This window comes from Salarias fasciatus, chromosome 6 (genome assembly GCF_902148845.1).
Source record: "Salarias fasciatus chromosome 6, fSalaFa1.1, whole genome shotgun sequence".
Taxonomy (NCBI): domain Eukaryota; kingdom Metazoa; phylum Chordata; class Actinopteri; order Blenniiformes; family Blenniidae; genus Salarias; species Salarias fasciatus.
In genome coordinates, this window is record NC_043750.1 from 29,353,386 (window position 1) to 29,371,859 (window position 18,474).

The 18,474-nt window shown below is 42.1% G+C and overlaps 1 protein-coding gene across 6 annotated transcripts in view; it reads right to left on the reverse strand.

Moving 5' to 3' along the window:
• crebbpa (CREB binding lysine acetyltransferase a) overlaps window positions 1-18,474 on the reverse strand; it is a 44,078-nt gene that overhangs the window by 23,247 nt on the left and 2,357 nt on the right. For all 6 annotated transcript variants that reach the window (XM_030095281.1, XM_030095280.1, XM_030095279.1 and 3 more), the window contains exon 2: window positions 5,112-5,842. In XM_030095281.1, the coding sequence (XP_029951141.1) occupies window positions 5,112-5,842 (731 nt within the window). The remainder of the gene's footprint in view (window positions 1-5,111; window positions 5,843-18,474) is intronic.

The following is an 18,474-nucleotide window of genomic DNA, read 5'->3' on the forward strand; positions in this document are numbered from 1 at the left end:
ACTATCATCTCGCCGCTCCAGCGCCAGGCCAGACTGTCGAGCAGGTCTTCCTCCTTTATCCTAAGTGCCCTGCCCCGCCTCCCCCTCCCCCTCCCCCCCTGTCATTTTAACTGATTAAGCGGTTTACAGTACCTGCCTTCTCCCTGCACCGCTGACTGGGTACGCAGCCACCCAATAAGCAAGTGAAAGCAAGGGGAGTGTCCGCGGGTATACAATAACAAAAGGCGCATGTGGCAGGAAGGAGCGACAGCAGCCCCTCGCTGACACAAATGCCCAAAAAGAGATTTACAACCTGCGATTAAAGCACAATAGAGGAAACTGCACACAAAGACTGGGCTAGTGGTTTTCTCCTCTGTAGCAGTCGGTGACATGATAAGCACTGACGACCAGCTGTGCCTCAGACAGGCATTGAAACAGACACGGGACGACTTCTGGAAATGTGAAGAGTCCCTTCACTGACGCATCGAAATCGGTTTTTAATCTTTCTTGTGGCTGCAGCATGTCTCCACAATCAGGTCAAATCTCAACACTCATTCACTATCTTTCAAGTCTCTCCTCAGTAGCCCCCAGCATCTGTGTGTTGTGGTTACGTAGGGATTAAGTGTTTCGGCTCAGAGAGAGAGCGCGCGCCAGAAAATAGATAACTTCCGAGTGATTTCCTGTGAAACCACACTGCAGCGTCCGATGACACCGTGAGCTCACACCAACACACTGAATCCCCAGGCTAAGCTTGACAAAAACAGACACTTGACAGCAATGTCAGCATCAGGTCTCTGCCAACAGGGAGAGTGGAGGTGTGAAGTGTGGAGTGTAGATGTCATTTTTCAGTGTAAAAAAAAAAAAAAACAAAGGGGGGGACAGGATCAGGGACGGGCAACTTTGGTCATTTAAAATTTGGATGAAATTAGATGTTTGCGGCCCACAGAGAGTGCCACATTTTGGCCAGGAAGTTCTACCACTGGATGATGGGGGGGATTACAGCTGCTTGTTCAATAAGGCAGATTAACGGTATGTGAGAAAATTAAACACCTTCATTTGCATCGGTTTCATCATGATGAACACCATCTAATTTCAACCCAAATACAGACATACTGGGTCATTTTTGAAACAATTTGAGAAGCATTGCTATTTGACAAAAATGCACATTAAGGACCAACCCTGCATCCAAATCACTGGACTCTGTACTGATTCCCCCATCCGCTGACAGAGGGAATGTTTCCACTGACCACTGCGTATGCATCACAGTGACATTTTGACATACTTGAGCCAAGTCAACTCTTAGCACAGCAGCCGATCAGCCTGACCTACTGCCTTCTCTGGATGGTAGATGGGGTGGCTGAACCTGCTCTTCAAGCTAATCAACACTTTCACACTTAAGTTGCACATTACATTAGTGGGTTGCAGGGTCACTACAATATCAACTTTAGCAATACAGAAATGACTGAGTAACTGTATTGACATTGCATTTTTTTTTTTCCAACCCTTCGATATATATACTGCGATATTTAAAAAATGCAGCAATTTCAAATAGATGATCTCAATAACACTTTAAGTCCCGCTCTACTCCTGCCATCTTGTTGACGGCTCGTTTTTCAATGTTATTACCAGCAGCTCGCTCCATGTTCAGGGGCGTGATCTGCCTGAGCAAACTCATAAAGAGTGATGGTGATTGTGGAAACCTTTGCATAAAGCGTGTTTGTCAGGCACCTTTTTCAAGAACGTTGAGTCCATTTGCCTCCAACATTACAGGGGCCTGCAACGTGGCTATTGCGCACACGTACATTGTGATAGCGTTGCTCAAACGATACACTGTGCAGCTGTAGCTGGGACGACTGCAGATCGAACAAAAACTACTTGCAAGCTGTGTTGCTTCATTACGTCAAGTACAAACGAGTACGGCGGGAGCACACTGCACACTGAAAACAAGTTGTCCTCACTTATTTACAACAACAAAGCACCTTTTGAGATTTTGTTAGCATTTGTGCGGCTCCCGTATTTTAAAATTCAACAGTACTTCTACAACAAAGTATAGATGAACTCCAGCATCATGTGGATCACGTATGGATACACATTTTTCACATACACCAAATTCTGAGTGTGCCGAAACAACTAAGAAAGACAGTTTAAAGGAGCTTGAACAGTAAATGGATTTCACTTGTGCAGTCCCAAATGCACTTAAAGCGATACTTCAACATTTTGGCAAATTGGCCCATTTAGCACAACTCCTTAGTCATTTCGAACAGCATACTTACTTTTTTTGTGAGGGCGAGCTGTTGTTTATTCAGAGGCGAGTTGGGGAAGGTTTTCGGGACGGACACAATGGAAGTGGATGGTATTTTTGTTCCCCCTCATCAAACTCATCAAATACAAAATCCAACAACCCCAAAACACTTTGGTGGACACGTTATAATCCGCACATTCACTACGCTGTGGAACACCAACAAATAATATTGTAGCGTTACGACACTGAAGCAAATACTGGGAACTACTTTTTCTTTTGAAATCACTACGCCCAGATGCCATATTTAGTAAGTAGTTCCGTCTTAGCAATCTTCGCATAAACAACTCAATCTGGTAATTTTGCATTAATATTTCACAGCGTAGTGAATGTGCAGATAATAACGTGTCCACCAAAGTGTTTTGGGGTTGTTGGATTGTGTATTTGATGAGGGGGAACAAAAATACCATCCACTTCCATTGTGTCCGTCCCAAAAACCTTCCCTGACTCACCTCTGAATAAACAACAGCTCGCCCTCACAAAAAAAGCAACTATGCCGTTTGAAATGACTAAGGAATTGCGCTTAATGGGCCAATTTGCCAAAATGTTGAAGTATCGCTTTAAACTTAAATCACATTCACCCATTCACACACACATTCACATAGTAAGGAGGTGGCTGCTATCCAAGGTGCTCAGTCCATTGGATGCAGTTTGGGGTTCAGTGTCTCGATCATTTGAACTTGCCAATAGAGAGCCAATCACTCTACCAACAGAGTCACACTGAATGTTCTCATTGTACTGTTTGTGTGCCCTCATGGGTGGCTGTATTACAACCTATAACCCTCCTAGTGCAGTGATGTGAGAACTACAGCCTTTTCAGTGCTTTTGGTGTTGGTTCAACACCGCCGTATGAGCACGGAACTGAAAAAAAAGAATGCATAACTGTGCATTTATAAAGTATTCAGCATTGCTCATGGGACTAAAGGAGCCTTCTCAGCTCAAACTTGGCAATTACACAGGGCATTTGGTATGCAGTCTACTGCGATTGCTCTGGCACAGACACAGCACACTCAGGCCAAAAACTATGCTGCATGTTCGCTTTTTTAGATGTATCAAATTGGTGGTACTGAACAAAGCTCTGATGATTCCACCTCTAGAAACATGGTTATTTTAGATACTACTAGCGGCTATTGGGCTGTTTTCATAATTTGAGCCACTGTGTGGTGATGCTGATATGGTGGGGTCGCTACTGGGCTGTTTACAACATACTGCAAAATGGCAGCTCTTTTTTTTTTTTTTTGTTTGTTTTTTGTTTTTTTAAAAGGTTGACGTGATCGGATCTATTTGCAGATCACTGAGCAATTACAAAATTCTAAAAATGGACCCCAATTCAGTATTACACATCTGAGCAGGGAATCATTATGCATAACACTAAATTACTGATCTTTTCTTTTTAATTAATACTGATACAGGAAGTCAGACACCAAGTCAGCACAAAGCAATTAAAGAAGACTAAAATTTTAAATCCGCAGGTGGTTGGTCTGTCAGTGGAGCAGTATTTGAAAATGTTGGCGCTGGTCTTCACGGATGAGTAGCCCGGTTCATCGAAGCATTGCGAGTAGTTGGCAGATGTGATGAAAGGGGTTCTCCCCACTAAGTGGCGGCTGATGAGGCAATACCAGAGGTCGACAAGCCACGTGCTATTCGCTCTTCGCAAAAACCTGCCGGCGGTCAGCGGCACGAGTAATACGCGTCACAGTGCGAGCCCATTTTTTCACTGCAAGGTTAATTTGTGCGGAATCACGTGTGTCGAAGTGAGGAGGGCAAAAGAGTGTGCTGTGGACGTAACGAAACGAGGGAAAAGTGAGCGTAAGAGAACAGCAAAGGAGTGATGGAGAACTCATGTCTATCATCAAAAATAGAAGAAACTGTGGATAAACCCAAGCACTCAAGCTTTTATTCAGATGTGTACCGCCAAGATTGAGATTTAAAAGCAGTCCATCGTATAAAATTACATTTATTCAGTTTTATTTTAAAGTTGAGTATTTAAATGTCTCAGGGCCTTAATTGTCATGTGTTTACTTTTGTGTTTTGAAGTATCTACCTCCAGAAACACTTGTTTGCATGTTTACAGTGTTGCTCTTTATACAATACAGTGCAGTGTTACCACTATAGTGTTATATAGTAAAGTCTGCTATATCATCTTATGTTAAACTATATTCTATGTTCAACTTGTGAATCTTTTGGTTTCTTCATGTGACAGACATCAAGCTACTTTTAAAACTGTCATTACTGAATTATATGACTTATATGACCTGATAAATAGTGATCAATATGAGAATTTCTGTGATATTTTTTACCATATCGTGCAGCATTATGGAGCTTGTCATTGCTATTTTTCAGGAGGCTCAAAACATTTCACACAGTTCATCATATTCACCCATTCACACCACGGAAGACGACAGCCATTCAAGTAACTCACAACAACTGGCATGTTATACCTTAGTAGGTCTTTCAAAAAGAAAAAAACATGCTTTCCTCCAGAATTAACTAATTGAGGTTTTAACTGAATTCAAAGTTTTCCAGAGAAATATGATGACAAGTAACTTTTTGTTGCATTGTTACGTCAATAACACACAAAAAAAAACTAAAACACACCAAATCATTGACTGAGAGAGTTTGTCACTAGTCTGGACACTTTCAAATGATTCATTTTGGTCTGGTGTTAATATAGCTTCCACCCACATCCCAGTTCAAACAGAGAAAGAATGACTAATTATTATTTGCAGATGGCGAATCACAGCCGGAGACATATTCCATATTTTCCTCGACACACTACTGCCTCAAAAAGTGCATACACAAGAAAAGCCAACTGAAAACGTGCCTGACTCACCTTGTTCATGCTGCCTGCTTGCTGGGCTGCGCTCAGGGTGGTGTGAGCTCCCATCTGCTGCCCCCCTTGGGTGAGCGTCTCAGCTAGAGCGCTCCCCGTTCCTCCCGGTACAGGTGCAGTCCCTTGCATTGTCGGCCCTTGGTACTGCATGCCCGCGACTCCTGCTCCACGTCCTCTCCCAGCTCCTGGCACAAGACCGCCGTTCATCACCTGCCCAGGCTGAGGCTGGCCTCCCTGGGCCAGGAGTCCAGCGTGGCCCTGGTTATTGTTCATCATGGCCTGATTGAAGCCCGACGTGTTCAGGCCCAAAGCTGCAGTGTTGTTGTTGTTGTTCTGTCCGGCTACTCCAGTCGGTGTTCCTGCTTTTTGGGCCTGGGGTGAAGGGTGATTGTTTGGGGAGCCCTGGCCCAGGGGACTCTTACCCAGCGGTGTTCCCAGCTGTGGCCCCATACCACCTGGCTGAGGGCTGGCTGAGTTTAGCCCAGAGCCCGTGATACTGGAGGTGCTGCCAGCGCGGAGGAGCTCGGAGAGCTGCTTGTGTTTGGCGGCCGCATCGGGGACGACGGGCGCGTTGCCAGGAAGGCCCGACGGGGTGCCGCCCGGCCCACCAGCTCCAGGTGTCGTGCCGCCATTTGAAGGCATCCCACCCATCAGGCTCAGCTCACCGCCATTAGGGATCAACTCATCTGGAAGGTCATTTTCCAAATCATCCCAAGACAGTGATCCCAGATCTATTGAACAGAGAAAAAAAACAAAAAAAAACAACAACAAAGAAGATTAATCAAAACAGTTTTAAAAAATGGCATCAGATCATTCTGACAATAATGCTTGAAAATGTGTTCAGCAGCCAAAATGCAACCCCCACCCCCACCCCCCATGTTGAATATTAAAAAAACCTGCTAAATGCTGCTGCCCATTGGCCTCGTCTCCAGAGCACAGGACAGAAATTACATGCAACTTCATAATGAAGACCATCGTTATTGGCTGACAATCACAGTGAGAAAATCCTTGGGGCTCCTGCTGGGTGATTGGAAGAATATTTGTGTCACACCATCCAGAGGTGTGAGCATAATGTCGAGAGCTGAGGGAACCATGATTTGCTTGAGATGAAGTGATTAAGCCAGTGAGAAAAAAAGAAAAAAAAAACTAAGAGGTGTGCCTGTATTTGAGCCAAGCCATTAACTGAAAAAAATATTTTGATTTGGGGACAGTTGCAGTGAGTAACCGTGCAATTTAATGTCATGACCATTACATTCATATTCTAGCATTTTTTTATTGAGCTAAAGCAGTTAATGAGCTGCTTTAGACTACTCTTCAAAACAGATATGCTGTTGACAATGTACCTGGGATGACTGTTAGTTTATACCATTACAAAGTTACAGTAAAAGATAACAGCTGCCATTATTCGTTGAATAAGTTGCATCATTTTGTGCTTTTAATGTTCTGTGTATTTTTGTTGTGTATGAAAAAATGATTATTTTAAAAATTAAAGTCCAATTTATCATGGTTAATTCAAATAAACTTAGATAATTTGAAAACATTAATTGTTAATTAATGCCATTTAATCAAACATGGTGGTCACACAGAATTCAGACACAAAGCACAAAAATCAAGGATATGGACCAAAAAGAGTTCCGCTTCTAAAAGGCATGGATGACTTCAGAAATAAATACCTGGTTTGCTTTTGCTAGTTTTTGTGCTTTCGGACGTCTTGCGCCCACAAGGTATACTGAAATATTGAATTAAATTGAAATCCAATCAGTCATCAATATGAGAGGTGTTCAATAATGTTGCGGGGAGATCAGTATATGGCCTGACTGCAGGTGTTCTTACTCGGAAAAGTGCTCTGACACATTGCAGTCAAGAGTTCGACATCAACTGCCTCTCAGCAGAGTTGATAACCAATGAAGACATGACGTCAGCTGGGTGCATTAATGTAAAAGTCACAGTAAATTTGCACAAGGCTTGTTTGATCAGAAATGTCACCGTCTATTAAAGACTGAAAACATGAACGACAATAATGTAATTGTTAAAGGTATACTGGAGGATCCTTAGAACCAATCAGAATTGTATGGTTCCAACTTATGATTGGGCAGTCGTAATGCCAATCAATGTGGGAACGCGTTTGCGTGATGACGTGTCATGTGGAGTCGCCGCCTCTGTGCGCGCGCTTGTCTCGAGCCGCGCATGCGCAGAACATTGTTTAGGAAGTGACATGCAGCAGCAGCGATCATCGCAGAAGCCGCAGAAGCGGCTTGTTCCCCTCGCGAACACCTCCGAACAGGGGCGGGGTGGCCATCGGGAGGTTCGGGAGGTTTCCCGAACGGCTGGTGTGTTCCGGGCCGGTGGGGTCTATTCCGGGCCGGCGGCCACAAGCCCCCCCGCCCCCCCCACGGCCCGTGTGCGTGTCCGCTCTCGGGTTATCATCGGATAAAACGGGTCTCCAAACGAAGCTCCCGGAGGATAGAAGAAAGGCCATAGAAAAGAAGGAAGAACCCGTGTTTTACTTGGAGATTCCTTTACGAGGTGGCGGACATTCAAAGCACAAACGGGATTTAGGACTGATCACGACGTGGGGAAGTTTCTGCTGGACAGGTAACATGCTGATTATCCCATTCTAATGTGTTTCTGTTGCATAAACACGTAAGAAACTACTTTACGGCTCATATTCTTATGGATGATTGGAAGAAGAGTCCGACATGATTACAAATGTGTTTTAAAATCCTATGCGGAAAGACGATGCTCCAGCCCCGCGGATGTAAACAAACTGACATGTGGCTGACATGCGCGCTCCCACAGTCCTCATGCGGAGGGAGCCGCGCATGCGCAGTGCTCCAAAAATGGCAAATCGGCCATGTTGTACAAAATCAGCGGAGAATCCTCCAGCATACCTTTAATTTCTTCAACTGCCACAAGCCTAACATGTGAGTAAGGTAAAAAGTCAGGCGACAAGGTATGGCCAAAAGCAGCTTTGTCTTCAAAAGGACAGACAAAACACAAAAATACTACCGAGTCATTGTGTTTTGTTTTCATGTTTTAAAGCAACAAAACATATGTAACATCAGTCATCTTACCAAACCAAATGGTTGATTCGAGTTTAAGCGGTATTATCCCATTTAAACTATCAAGAATCTTAAACCAACGTCCCTTTGTTTTAAGTCATGATTTTCCTTCAGATAAATTAAATATTTATTGCTGTGATAGTTTCAAATTGATCAAAAATGCCATATGAAGTTCCAAATAAACTGCACAAGTCCAGCAATACAGGCAGAAAATCCCTGAAATGTAACTTACGCTCACTGCAGAGTTGCTGTGATTTATTACGATAAATGAAATTTCCTGTCAAAGATCATATTTCTATCAGATTAAAACAATAAAAGCATATTTGGTTCTTGGAACACAAGCATGATATTTTGCATAGAAAAAAGTTAATTGTTTCTGCACAAATAAACAGCGAGGCTTGAGGAATGTTAGTTTCTCTCAGGCATTTTCAAGCTTATTGCTTGTGAGCAGGCAACGGCGGAAGCTGTGGTGCTAAAACTACAAGACATGAGAAAACAAAAAGGGCAGTCAACTACCGTCTGCTGAAGCTGCATGTCTTCATTGAGATTCAGGCAGGATCCGAGTTTTAATGAGGGCACTTGGCCTACACACTTCCCTGAGTAAACACAGTCTTGCTGCACAGATCTGCTGTGCTTCCTCGCTGTCTGTCCCCGGCATCAGGCAAGCAGGTGCTCCGCGTGGAAGAAGCCTGCTTAAAGCAGACGGGACCATCCGTCTTTCCCTCCCTCGCTCCTCTGAGCCGGCCCCGTCTATCCAGCAGTCACATGGGCACTCTCAGAGCAGCAGTGTTCACTTCAACCACATGCTCTCAGGCCTGAGTCTGCATTCATTTCTGAATGGGGACCCACACACAGACACACACACACACACACACACACATCAACGGTGCCCTGAAGCTCCTTGGCTGGAGTCCAAAAATGCAAAGCAATGTTTTGGTTGGGTATGGCCACATGCAGTCTGGGGAACCCCAACCACGGGAGGAGGGGAGACGAGGAGTCCTACCTGGAGCCTTTATTAGAGTCTTTTTGTCACACTATAATCCCTGTTTCACCCGATGACATCCCCCAAAACAATCCCTGCAATGCTTTCTGCTATTTATTGTTCACTTTCTGTGCCTTCTGCCTACAAGGTGGTGACTAAGAATACCCACAAAGGCAGTCTGAACAGCAGTCCTGACTGAGGATGGCTATCATCTGGCTCTGAGGCATGTGTCTGATCTTAGAGGGACCAATGCCACATAGCAGTCTTTCATTTTTTATTCAGTAGGACGGCGCAGTAAAAAAGAAGCAACAATAGCACAGTTTAAATGCATGAATTGTTTTTTTAGGTAACCCCAGGGGAAGGAATGGTTGTATGGAACCAATTTTGATGCAGTCACTGAGGAATTAAATGAATATACACAACAACAGTGTTCTCATAGAAAATTACTCAACTCCATTTGTATAAAAAGTCAGTGAACTTCGGGCGTAAGCATTAAAACACAAATCAAGTTTCAATAAATCATGCAGAACGCACAACCAGAGACTAAACTATCAGTTATGCAGCTTGCACACCACAACAGCTTTGTTTACATTCCAGTCGGCAAGTCTATGCCAAGTCTAAACCATCAAACATGAAAAATTAATCACCGCTGGCTGAATTCAGCACTCAGCAGTATCGGAACTGCCAATCTGACCAAAACCTACAACTGCCGTGTACAAAAAGTTGCGTCATCCTCCATGCTGGCAGAACGAGGCGGTGAAGCGTTGCACAGGAAAAAGCAGGAAAAGTTTTTAAGTCCTTGCCTACTTTTCATATCACAGTAAGTTTTTGCCACATCGTATTCCTCTACCTGAATTTAATTTCAAGATTTAAAATTTTGTTTGAAGCATACTTTCGACAGATGGTGCCGAAAGTCATTTAAACGAAAGTTTTTATGTCTATAACGCCATAGATAATGATAAAGCTGTAGAATCATACTTGTTTTTCTCAATCAACATACTTGGAGTTACAATGAAATTATTTGAGTGCTTTTGTCTTTTATCCTTAAACCACAATTCAAAACACATTTTTGACAGCAAGTCTTTTCTGTTTTACATTTGACTCCAGCCATTAGGCTCGAACGTCTTGCTCTTTGCTGTGACTGCACTCCTTAAAATCTCCCCTGCTGCTGCGGTTGCTTTGCTGAATGTGCTGATCACGCTAAGCTAAATGACATCAAGACAACGCAGAGACTCCGGTTTGATTTTTCCTTTCATTGGGATCAGGCACTTGAAAAAAGAAAAGAAAATCCACTTTTAGGAGAATTTTAACTTTTACAGCCGTCTGTAGAATTCTACAATCATATTTTTTAAACTCCTCATCACGGAAAGCAGTTTACTTTGGATGGTCAAGTCGCAACAAATGAATCGATTCAAGGCGGTAGGTGGGTTAACAATTGTCTTTCACAGAAATGAGTTAAAATAAATGGCACATGAAACAAAAGCGAGTTTTACAACTGGTTTCTTGCCAGATAACTTTGTCCACCCAAACAAACTAGAAACCATAAAGCATGAGAAAAAAGGTAAAGAAAAAAAAAAGCATTAAAAAAATTGTTATAAATTGCATTGTGTCCATTTTAGGATGAGTGGAACCCTTGAGAGGTGGCTAGCTCTAGATTCAAAGAATACTTTTTTTTTTTTTTAATTGTCTTGGACATTCAATTAAACATCAATTATCAAAAAGCTGGATGAGGCTGTGATTGGTTACCCAACTAATGTTCGATTTCTCCATAAAATCTACTAACTGATGAATGAAGCCCCATACAAAACGTTAATGTTTGAATAGGAGGAAGCAATGTTAGATTAGGCCATGCACTGTGATTTTCATAATTTTATTCAGTAATCAAAGGTTCAAAGACAGCGGAGGAAAAATATCAAAAATATAGACAAGAGCTGAATGCCAGCTGACAGAGAAAGTAAATGATCAAGTTGGTTAGTATGAAAAAGGCTAGGCTATGAAGTTAGCTTAACACTACAAGCTACAGTATAAACCCCAAATATTATTCCAGATCAAAAGCAGTTTCTCTGTCATGCCAAATGCTGTTTTTTCACAAATGGTGCTTTGAGTTGCCTCAGTCTACAAAACTTGGGGAAGTTTTTGATGTGGCGGGGTTAAAGTAAATATTGTAAGACGAGAAAGTCGGAAAAGTTTCTAAGGACCCAAGTTCAGATTTTAAGGTGCTCCAGTTTCATTTCTTTGTTTCTCAAACTCCGGTCCTGGAGTAACCTTGCCGGCAAGCTGAATTCTCGCGGTATTTGTTCTCACACACGAGAATCCATCTTGTACTGCTCCAGCCTTATGTGTTCGGGATCAGACTTTTTTCGGTCAGACCAATCACGCGTCGTTTAGGGCGGGACATCAAGCTTTGACGGAAGCAGGAAGTGATGGATTGCTAATAATATTAGCATGTCTAGCGAAAACAATGGATATCCCGACAGTGATTAAATCTGTTTTGGATGAATCCTCTATTGCGTCTTCGAAAAACGATCAGCAAGAGGTTTTTTCTTTGCAGTGATTGGCTGAAACCAAACATAGTTAGGCGGGTGCACTGTGTCCTTAGAGTTCTACAGCAAGTCCCTCCTTCCCCGAACGGATTTGCCGAGTGAAATCCCAGATTGACATGTGAAGCAATTCGTTGCTACACATGTCAATATGGCTTTTACCAGGTTAGTCCTGGAGGGCCGCAGCCGTGCATGTTTTCCATTTCTCCCTGTTTGAACACACCTGAATCTCAAGAAGGCTCCATCACCAGGTTCAGCAGGAAGCGTGATGACGAGCCTCATTGCAATCAGCTGTGTTGAAGCAGGGGCACATGGAAAACATGCAGGGCTGCGGCCCTCGAGGACGGGAGTTTGAGACCCCTAAACTGTGAAACTGGTAGCTTCGCACTTGAAGAGCGGAAAGTTCCCAGCTCTCCCGGTAGTCCATCTAACTTCACTCAACATGGAAGCAGCATTGGTTAAGCAGAAAAACATTATTTCGCTCCCTTTTCCAACCTGATGGGTGAAGTAAACTTGGAGCAAAACTCAACAGTGGAAATATATTGAGGCTCCTGATTTTATCCGAGTCTTGGTTGATATATGTGAGGACAAGCTTGTCGGTGAGTTTTCTGGACTGTGATAGCAACGACAAAGCAGTGTTACAAGAAGTGACCTTGTTGTTAGTTATGGAAATGCTGTAAACTGGGAAATGGGACGTCCCAAACTAGTAACCACCCCAGTTCCCAGCTGCACCCTGCAGCAGAAATTAAGCATTCTTCATGCATAAAGTGTGGTAAATTCATACTTTTAAAAGTCAGTGCAAAAACGGCTTTACTGGATGTGTTGTCAATATTTTTATGCACTAAAATATACAACACAATTTCCAAAGAAATTAAGGAATTCTAAGTTGGGAATTTCTGGAACGAACATGAAGAATGGGAGGCAACTCCTCTTTAACCTGGTTCACTGTTTCCTCTACATTCATTTAGGGTTGCAGACAGCCACTTCTAGATTCTAGCCATCACTCCTTCAAATCCCCCCCCCCCCTTTCTTTAAATTGTAATAAATACGCCATTTTTCTCCCACCACATCAGTGTCTTGCACTGGGAACTAATTGGAGTGGGGGGAGGCCGTTAATATGACGTTTATTACTCAGGAGAGCGTGGTTTATAAAATGACACCAGACGAAAAATTCACACCCAGTGCCCTCAGCCTGGAAACAAACCTTGCGACAGATTCTCCAGATTCGTGAAGAAATTATGGTCAGTTGTTTCTATATTTAAAATAATTATATCATATAGGTATTGAAAAGAGACTTTCAACTGGCCATTCAATAAATGTTATATTTGTCTTCTCCTTAGTTGCACGTTACTCTAAATTTCTGAACCGTGTACTGTACACCAAGCGCAAATACGAGTACTGGCATGAACAATAAATGGCACACACACAAAAAAAAAAAAACACCCTATGCAACATATTGACGTAGCACAGACAGAAAGAGTGGGGCGATGGGGGTGTCGTCTGTGGTCCCACTTTCTGCACAACGCATGTGTTTGCCTGAAGGCAGAAGCCTAAATGGCTCCATCCATGGCATCACCCATAGTCAGCCTGCAAGGCACCATTTAATCAGTATTAAGTAATCATTTGTTGGTCTGGAGGGAATGAAGAGGTCATCGATACGGGAACCAAGGGTCACACAGAGCAGATCTGAGACCTCAGGTAACCATGTATTAACTCGGCAGTGTTTCTGCTTTATAGCATGAATCTAGCATTCCAACACATCCTCAAAAACATTAACTATCTCCCATAAAGACATTGTAATAACACCTAAGAGCAGCCAACTGCATTTTTGGGACTGAAGCGTAAGAGAAGAGACCCTTGAAGTGTGACAGATGGCCTCAATAGACAGACAGGGGGCACGTGTTTGCTCTGACCCAGCAATAAATGCAAACTCCCCGGGTGCACAATAAAACTAACTTTAAAAACAGACATTGATGGCATAAAGAAGAGGCCCTGGTTCACCGTCAACCAGACGCGTTTTTGTCCCTCCAAGGCACCTGTACCAAAAGAGACCATCCCTACCTGCTGCTACAGATATTGGGAAAGAAAGCCAACAGTCGCTTCTAAAGTCGATTTCACTGAGGTGGCACCCTACCATGTCCCAGCCCCTTGGTGGGTTTAAGGTGAATGAGTTATTCAGAATCAGTGGACTCATCTACCTCACAGGGCTTCCAGTGGGTTGGCGGCTCTATGAACTGGGTAAATGTTCACCCAGCTCAACAAATTGTCTAAACAGCACAATTCATCAATAAAAACGCTTCCACTACCAAAGGGCTGAAGGAGCCTCTGCTGATCCATGGAGAGCTTTGACGGCGACTTGACCCTAGTTAAACTCTGTTCTGCTTTCCCGTCACCGACATGATGATCTCAGGACTTGCACACACAAGAGAGGAGGGAGGGAATACAGAACATCTCCTGTGATGGTGAGTTGATGAAAAGTTTGTCGAATGCCAATGCACCACCATTTCCAGCCTGTTTTAAAAAACAATTTAAGGGGTCAGTTTACATGTGAAAATGGATAAATACACTTAAAAATAAGGGTCGAACGATATGACTTTTTTAGGGCCGATGCCGATTATTGGTACTTACGGAAACCGATATGTCAAACCGATATTCATTTGCAGTAAAAATGAAAGTTTTGCCATCAAAATTTAATGTGGGTGGGACATTGTTACACAGCCCAGAGTAATGACTTCAGGCAGAGAGAGAGACGGCTGTATATATGATCCAAAGAGCACGTTTTTAAATAAATTTTTCATCGGCTATCAGTGGAAAAAAAGGCCGATACCGATTATTAGAAAAATGCCCAATATCAGCCGATATTATCGGCCAGGCCGATAATTGGTCTACCCTTACTTAAAAACATTTCCTGAAGGCTAATTCAACAAATCAAAAGTAGTTTGTGACTGCTGTAAATCCAAGCTCTGACTGCTACGATTGTCTCTCACCTGCAGGCTATGCCATCACTGGACTATTTTTCTGTGAAGCGAAAAGCTCAGGAGGTGACTACCAATGGATAACTTCAGTAAAAAAGCCTAAATTGTAATGATTTTTTTTTCGGGTAATTCATTCTTCACATTTATCCCCCCCACCCACCCACAAATTTTTAAACTTTACCAGCAACCATGCAACCCAACCTAATTCTGCAGCTGCAAGCAACCTGATGCCAAATGAAAGGTGAAGCATTATTTAGCTTTACTAGTACCCAGGCTGATCTGATGGGTTAGATATTCACAGTCACACTGGCAAGTATGAATGTGAGCCACAAATGAAGCAACCTTTTTCTCCTTTTGAATAGGTTGCAATGAGTTCATGGCACATGCTCGTACCTTGAGGACAACAATTAATAGGCGCTCAGCACTAAATCTCCTTGGCCCAGGTCAGACATGCAGACATTTTCAAGGCAACGCCAGCAGCGTTGTTTTGTCTTTTATCTAATCTTAATGTTTTCTTCACATGCTGCAGACAATCTAAATCGGAACCTCTCAGCGGAACATTAAATATGCAACTCGAAATCGACTTGACTGCAAAATGTCACATATCACTGAGGGTGGTTGTGGCCAAATAGGCTTCAAGCTTTTTGTCTGAAATAGTTTGCAGCTGATGATACTTCTGAGTCCCACACGGTCCCAAATGTAACTGGCAAGGACAACAAAGAGGAGGCAGACAAGCTTGATGATTGATCAGTGCGGACATGTGGTGCCTCTCTGATGTGTGATGGGTGTGGTCATTTATAATCATTGATGTTATGACGGTCATCATTGTTTGAAGGTTCTCTGAAGTATTTCCCTCACAGACAAGAAACACAATCAGCTACTTGGACAGTTCAAGTGTTCTTTTTTTTTCCTCTGGGAGCAGAAAATCACTCAAAATGACAACAGAGAAGTCCAGTCTAACTTCTAATAAAAAAAAAAAAACCTGAAGTGTTCCTTTCTGGTTAAACGGAGTTGCAGAATACGTTGTTAATTTGTTTTTGTTCGATTACTTTCATGATTTAAGCTGAACAAACCTATTAATGCTACATTTGGGAAGTAGAAATATTTATATACAACTTAAAGTGACCTAAAAGGGAGATTTAAAGCATTAGGCAACCGATGCCAATTTTTTTTACAGTGAAGTTAAACCCTGGATCAAACAGGTGTGGCACCGAAAAAAGCAAGACATGCCACATGACCGTTACAGCAATTTTTTTCCTTTTTTTTTTCAACTGGAGACAACATAGGGCCATTTTGAACTGGAATCTTTAATCTAAAAACAAGCCGCGACAGCTGAGTTGGGAAAGTTGTAAATGTCCTACTGGTATGTTGGCATGCCATTCAAGGCTGTCGGCAGACATGTGAATATGTACAACTCGACAAGCCCCCAATAAACAGCAGGACAACTGTAGACAAGACCCGATCAGCGATTATCTCGATGCAAGAGCTGCTTTGCATCGACGCCAGTAAAGGACAGCAAAATCCTTAATGTCTCTTCCAGTTCATTTCCACTTATATCGGCTTACATATTTTATTATGGCAAAATGTCTGTAAAAAAAACAAATCTACAAAGTCGATCAATTACTAGATGTGTTCGCAATGATGTGGATAATGTGCAGTGTATTCTTATGTCTGTATTAATTCAAATTAATCAAAATTTTGCTGTGGTACATAACGTCAAGTAAAAAAAAAAAAAATCCGATTTCAGTCTTTCTCTGGCAGAGTACAATAATAAAATAGTAGCTTATAATAATAATAGCTTACAAGCACACATTTGAAGTCCTGAAAGTCATTCTAAGGTCCCAATCTCGATAACAATAAGTCTTTTTTAATATGAAACATTCACAGAAAATCTGCACTTGTATTTCAAACAACCTTCCTGAAAAATTCCTTCAAATTCAGTCTGCTATTTCACATCAAAAAATGAATGCAGGACCGCTGAAACTCCGAACAATGGATGAATTTGGTTCGAACAACCTTAAATATTATGTTTTTGTTGTGAGACCTACATGACGTGACTGAAAACTAGCATAATATGTCCCCTTTAATCTACAGCCAGTGCGGCCTAATCTTTAAAATTAGAAACAACGAAAAGCCAGTAAGACACGTTACGTTTTGAGGTTTAACTCAATGATACATCTTTAACTAAACCTGTGGTCACTTTATTTGCAATGCCTCTTGTGCCAACTGTGTTTATACATCCACCACAAATTACTAATAAACTTGTAAGCTGACAGCAACTCTAAGAACAAGTGAAGCAAGCTTTAGAAAAACTGAACAAAAATTTGTTTTCACACTTTCACACAGGAAGTAGGATTACCATGTGAAACAGGAAGAATACATTGATGAAATAATACATAGAGAGGCAGCAAGAGTGCTATATATGGGCCAAGTCTGTTGGTGAAGGTAGAGGTCTGGAAACATGCTGGATGGCTTGTTAGTTCTCAGAATTATGAAACTGCTGGTAAAGTTATGGTGAAACTGTCAAAGCCAACATGGCCTAGTCCAGTTTGTTTTCATGCAATCTGTACATACAATATGACAGAGGATGGGTTCCAAAATTACTGATATTCATTAAACTCGGTGTGTTGAAGCACGTGGAAAAAATGTCATACATTACAGAATGACACTGGCAAGTCAATACACTGCGGTTTGTTTAGATGCACAGTATTGTGATGAATTCAGCGTGAAAATCACATCACTCTTTCAGCTTGTCTGTATTGGGTGATATCTGGCTGACCTACAACGTCGCAGAACAAATGATCAACACTGAGCTGGCAAATCATGTCAAAAAATGTGCAAGGATCGTTTTTTTTTTTTGGACCATTTTTCCACAATAACTTCAAATTTTATTATCATAGTGTGTCTTTGATTACAGAGCTGTCCAGGTTAATGTCTGACACGCCGGTGAATCGAACAGTCACACTGCAGAAGTACTTGGGGTCGCTGTGATGAAAGGTATTCGAGTGCAACACTCACATTTCTCTGCATTATGGTTGTTTAAGGAAATGTTCAGCTACAAGAAAAAGTGAAGAAGTCATAATTATGAGAAGAATGTATGCCAAATCTAGCCAGGAGCTGCAGTACAGGAACATAAGCTCGTAAATGTAAAATTCCTTCATAGACAGACACGATGCTCCTTCAGCTTTGACTTTTAATGTGTTAAGACAGTCAGCCGCTTACTGTACCAGCACACATATGCCATCAGTTAAGACACATTTATTACTTTTTAACTCATGAAAACTTCTTATGGGACACTGGATTTCCATCTGATGCCTTGTTTCATTTGCAGCTGATGAGTTCCACGCCACCGTGCAATTTTTTTGCAGCTAGTAAAAAAAAAAAACAATCAGCCATAAAGTGTTAAGTGGTCGAGATGTTGGGTTAATGTGATCTCAGTCGGTAGCATCTGCTGATAGCCTGCATGTGAGGCATTTAGGGTACGTCTGTAAACTATAGTGCGAGAAGACAGCCTCAGTTACACAATGGCTCTCTAAGATGCAGGAGTTTCTGTACACAATTAATTTATACATTGTGACATCGACCACAACAGGAATTCTGAGGATGGAGGGAAAGCACTAAGAGAAAAACTGCACTAGCTGTTTGGTCTAAATTGTATCATCCATTTTTAGATATATAGCTTGATTCTCTTTCTGATGACTAATCGAGCTCAAAATCGCACGTAGCAATCAGAAAATCTGAAACAAGGACAAAGATGTGAAGACCGAAACAGAAAAAATAAATTAAAAAAACATACTTGTTGAA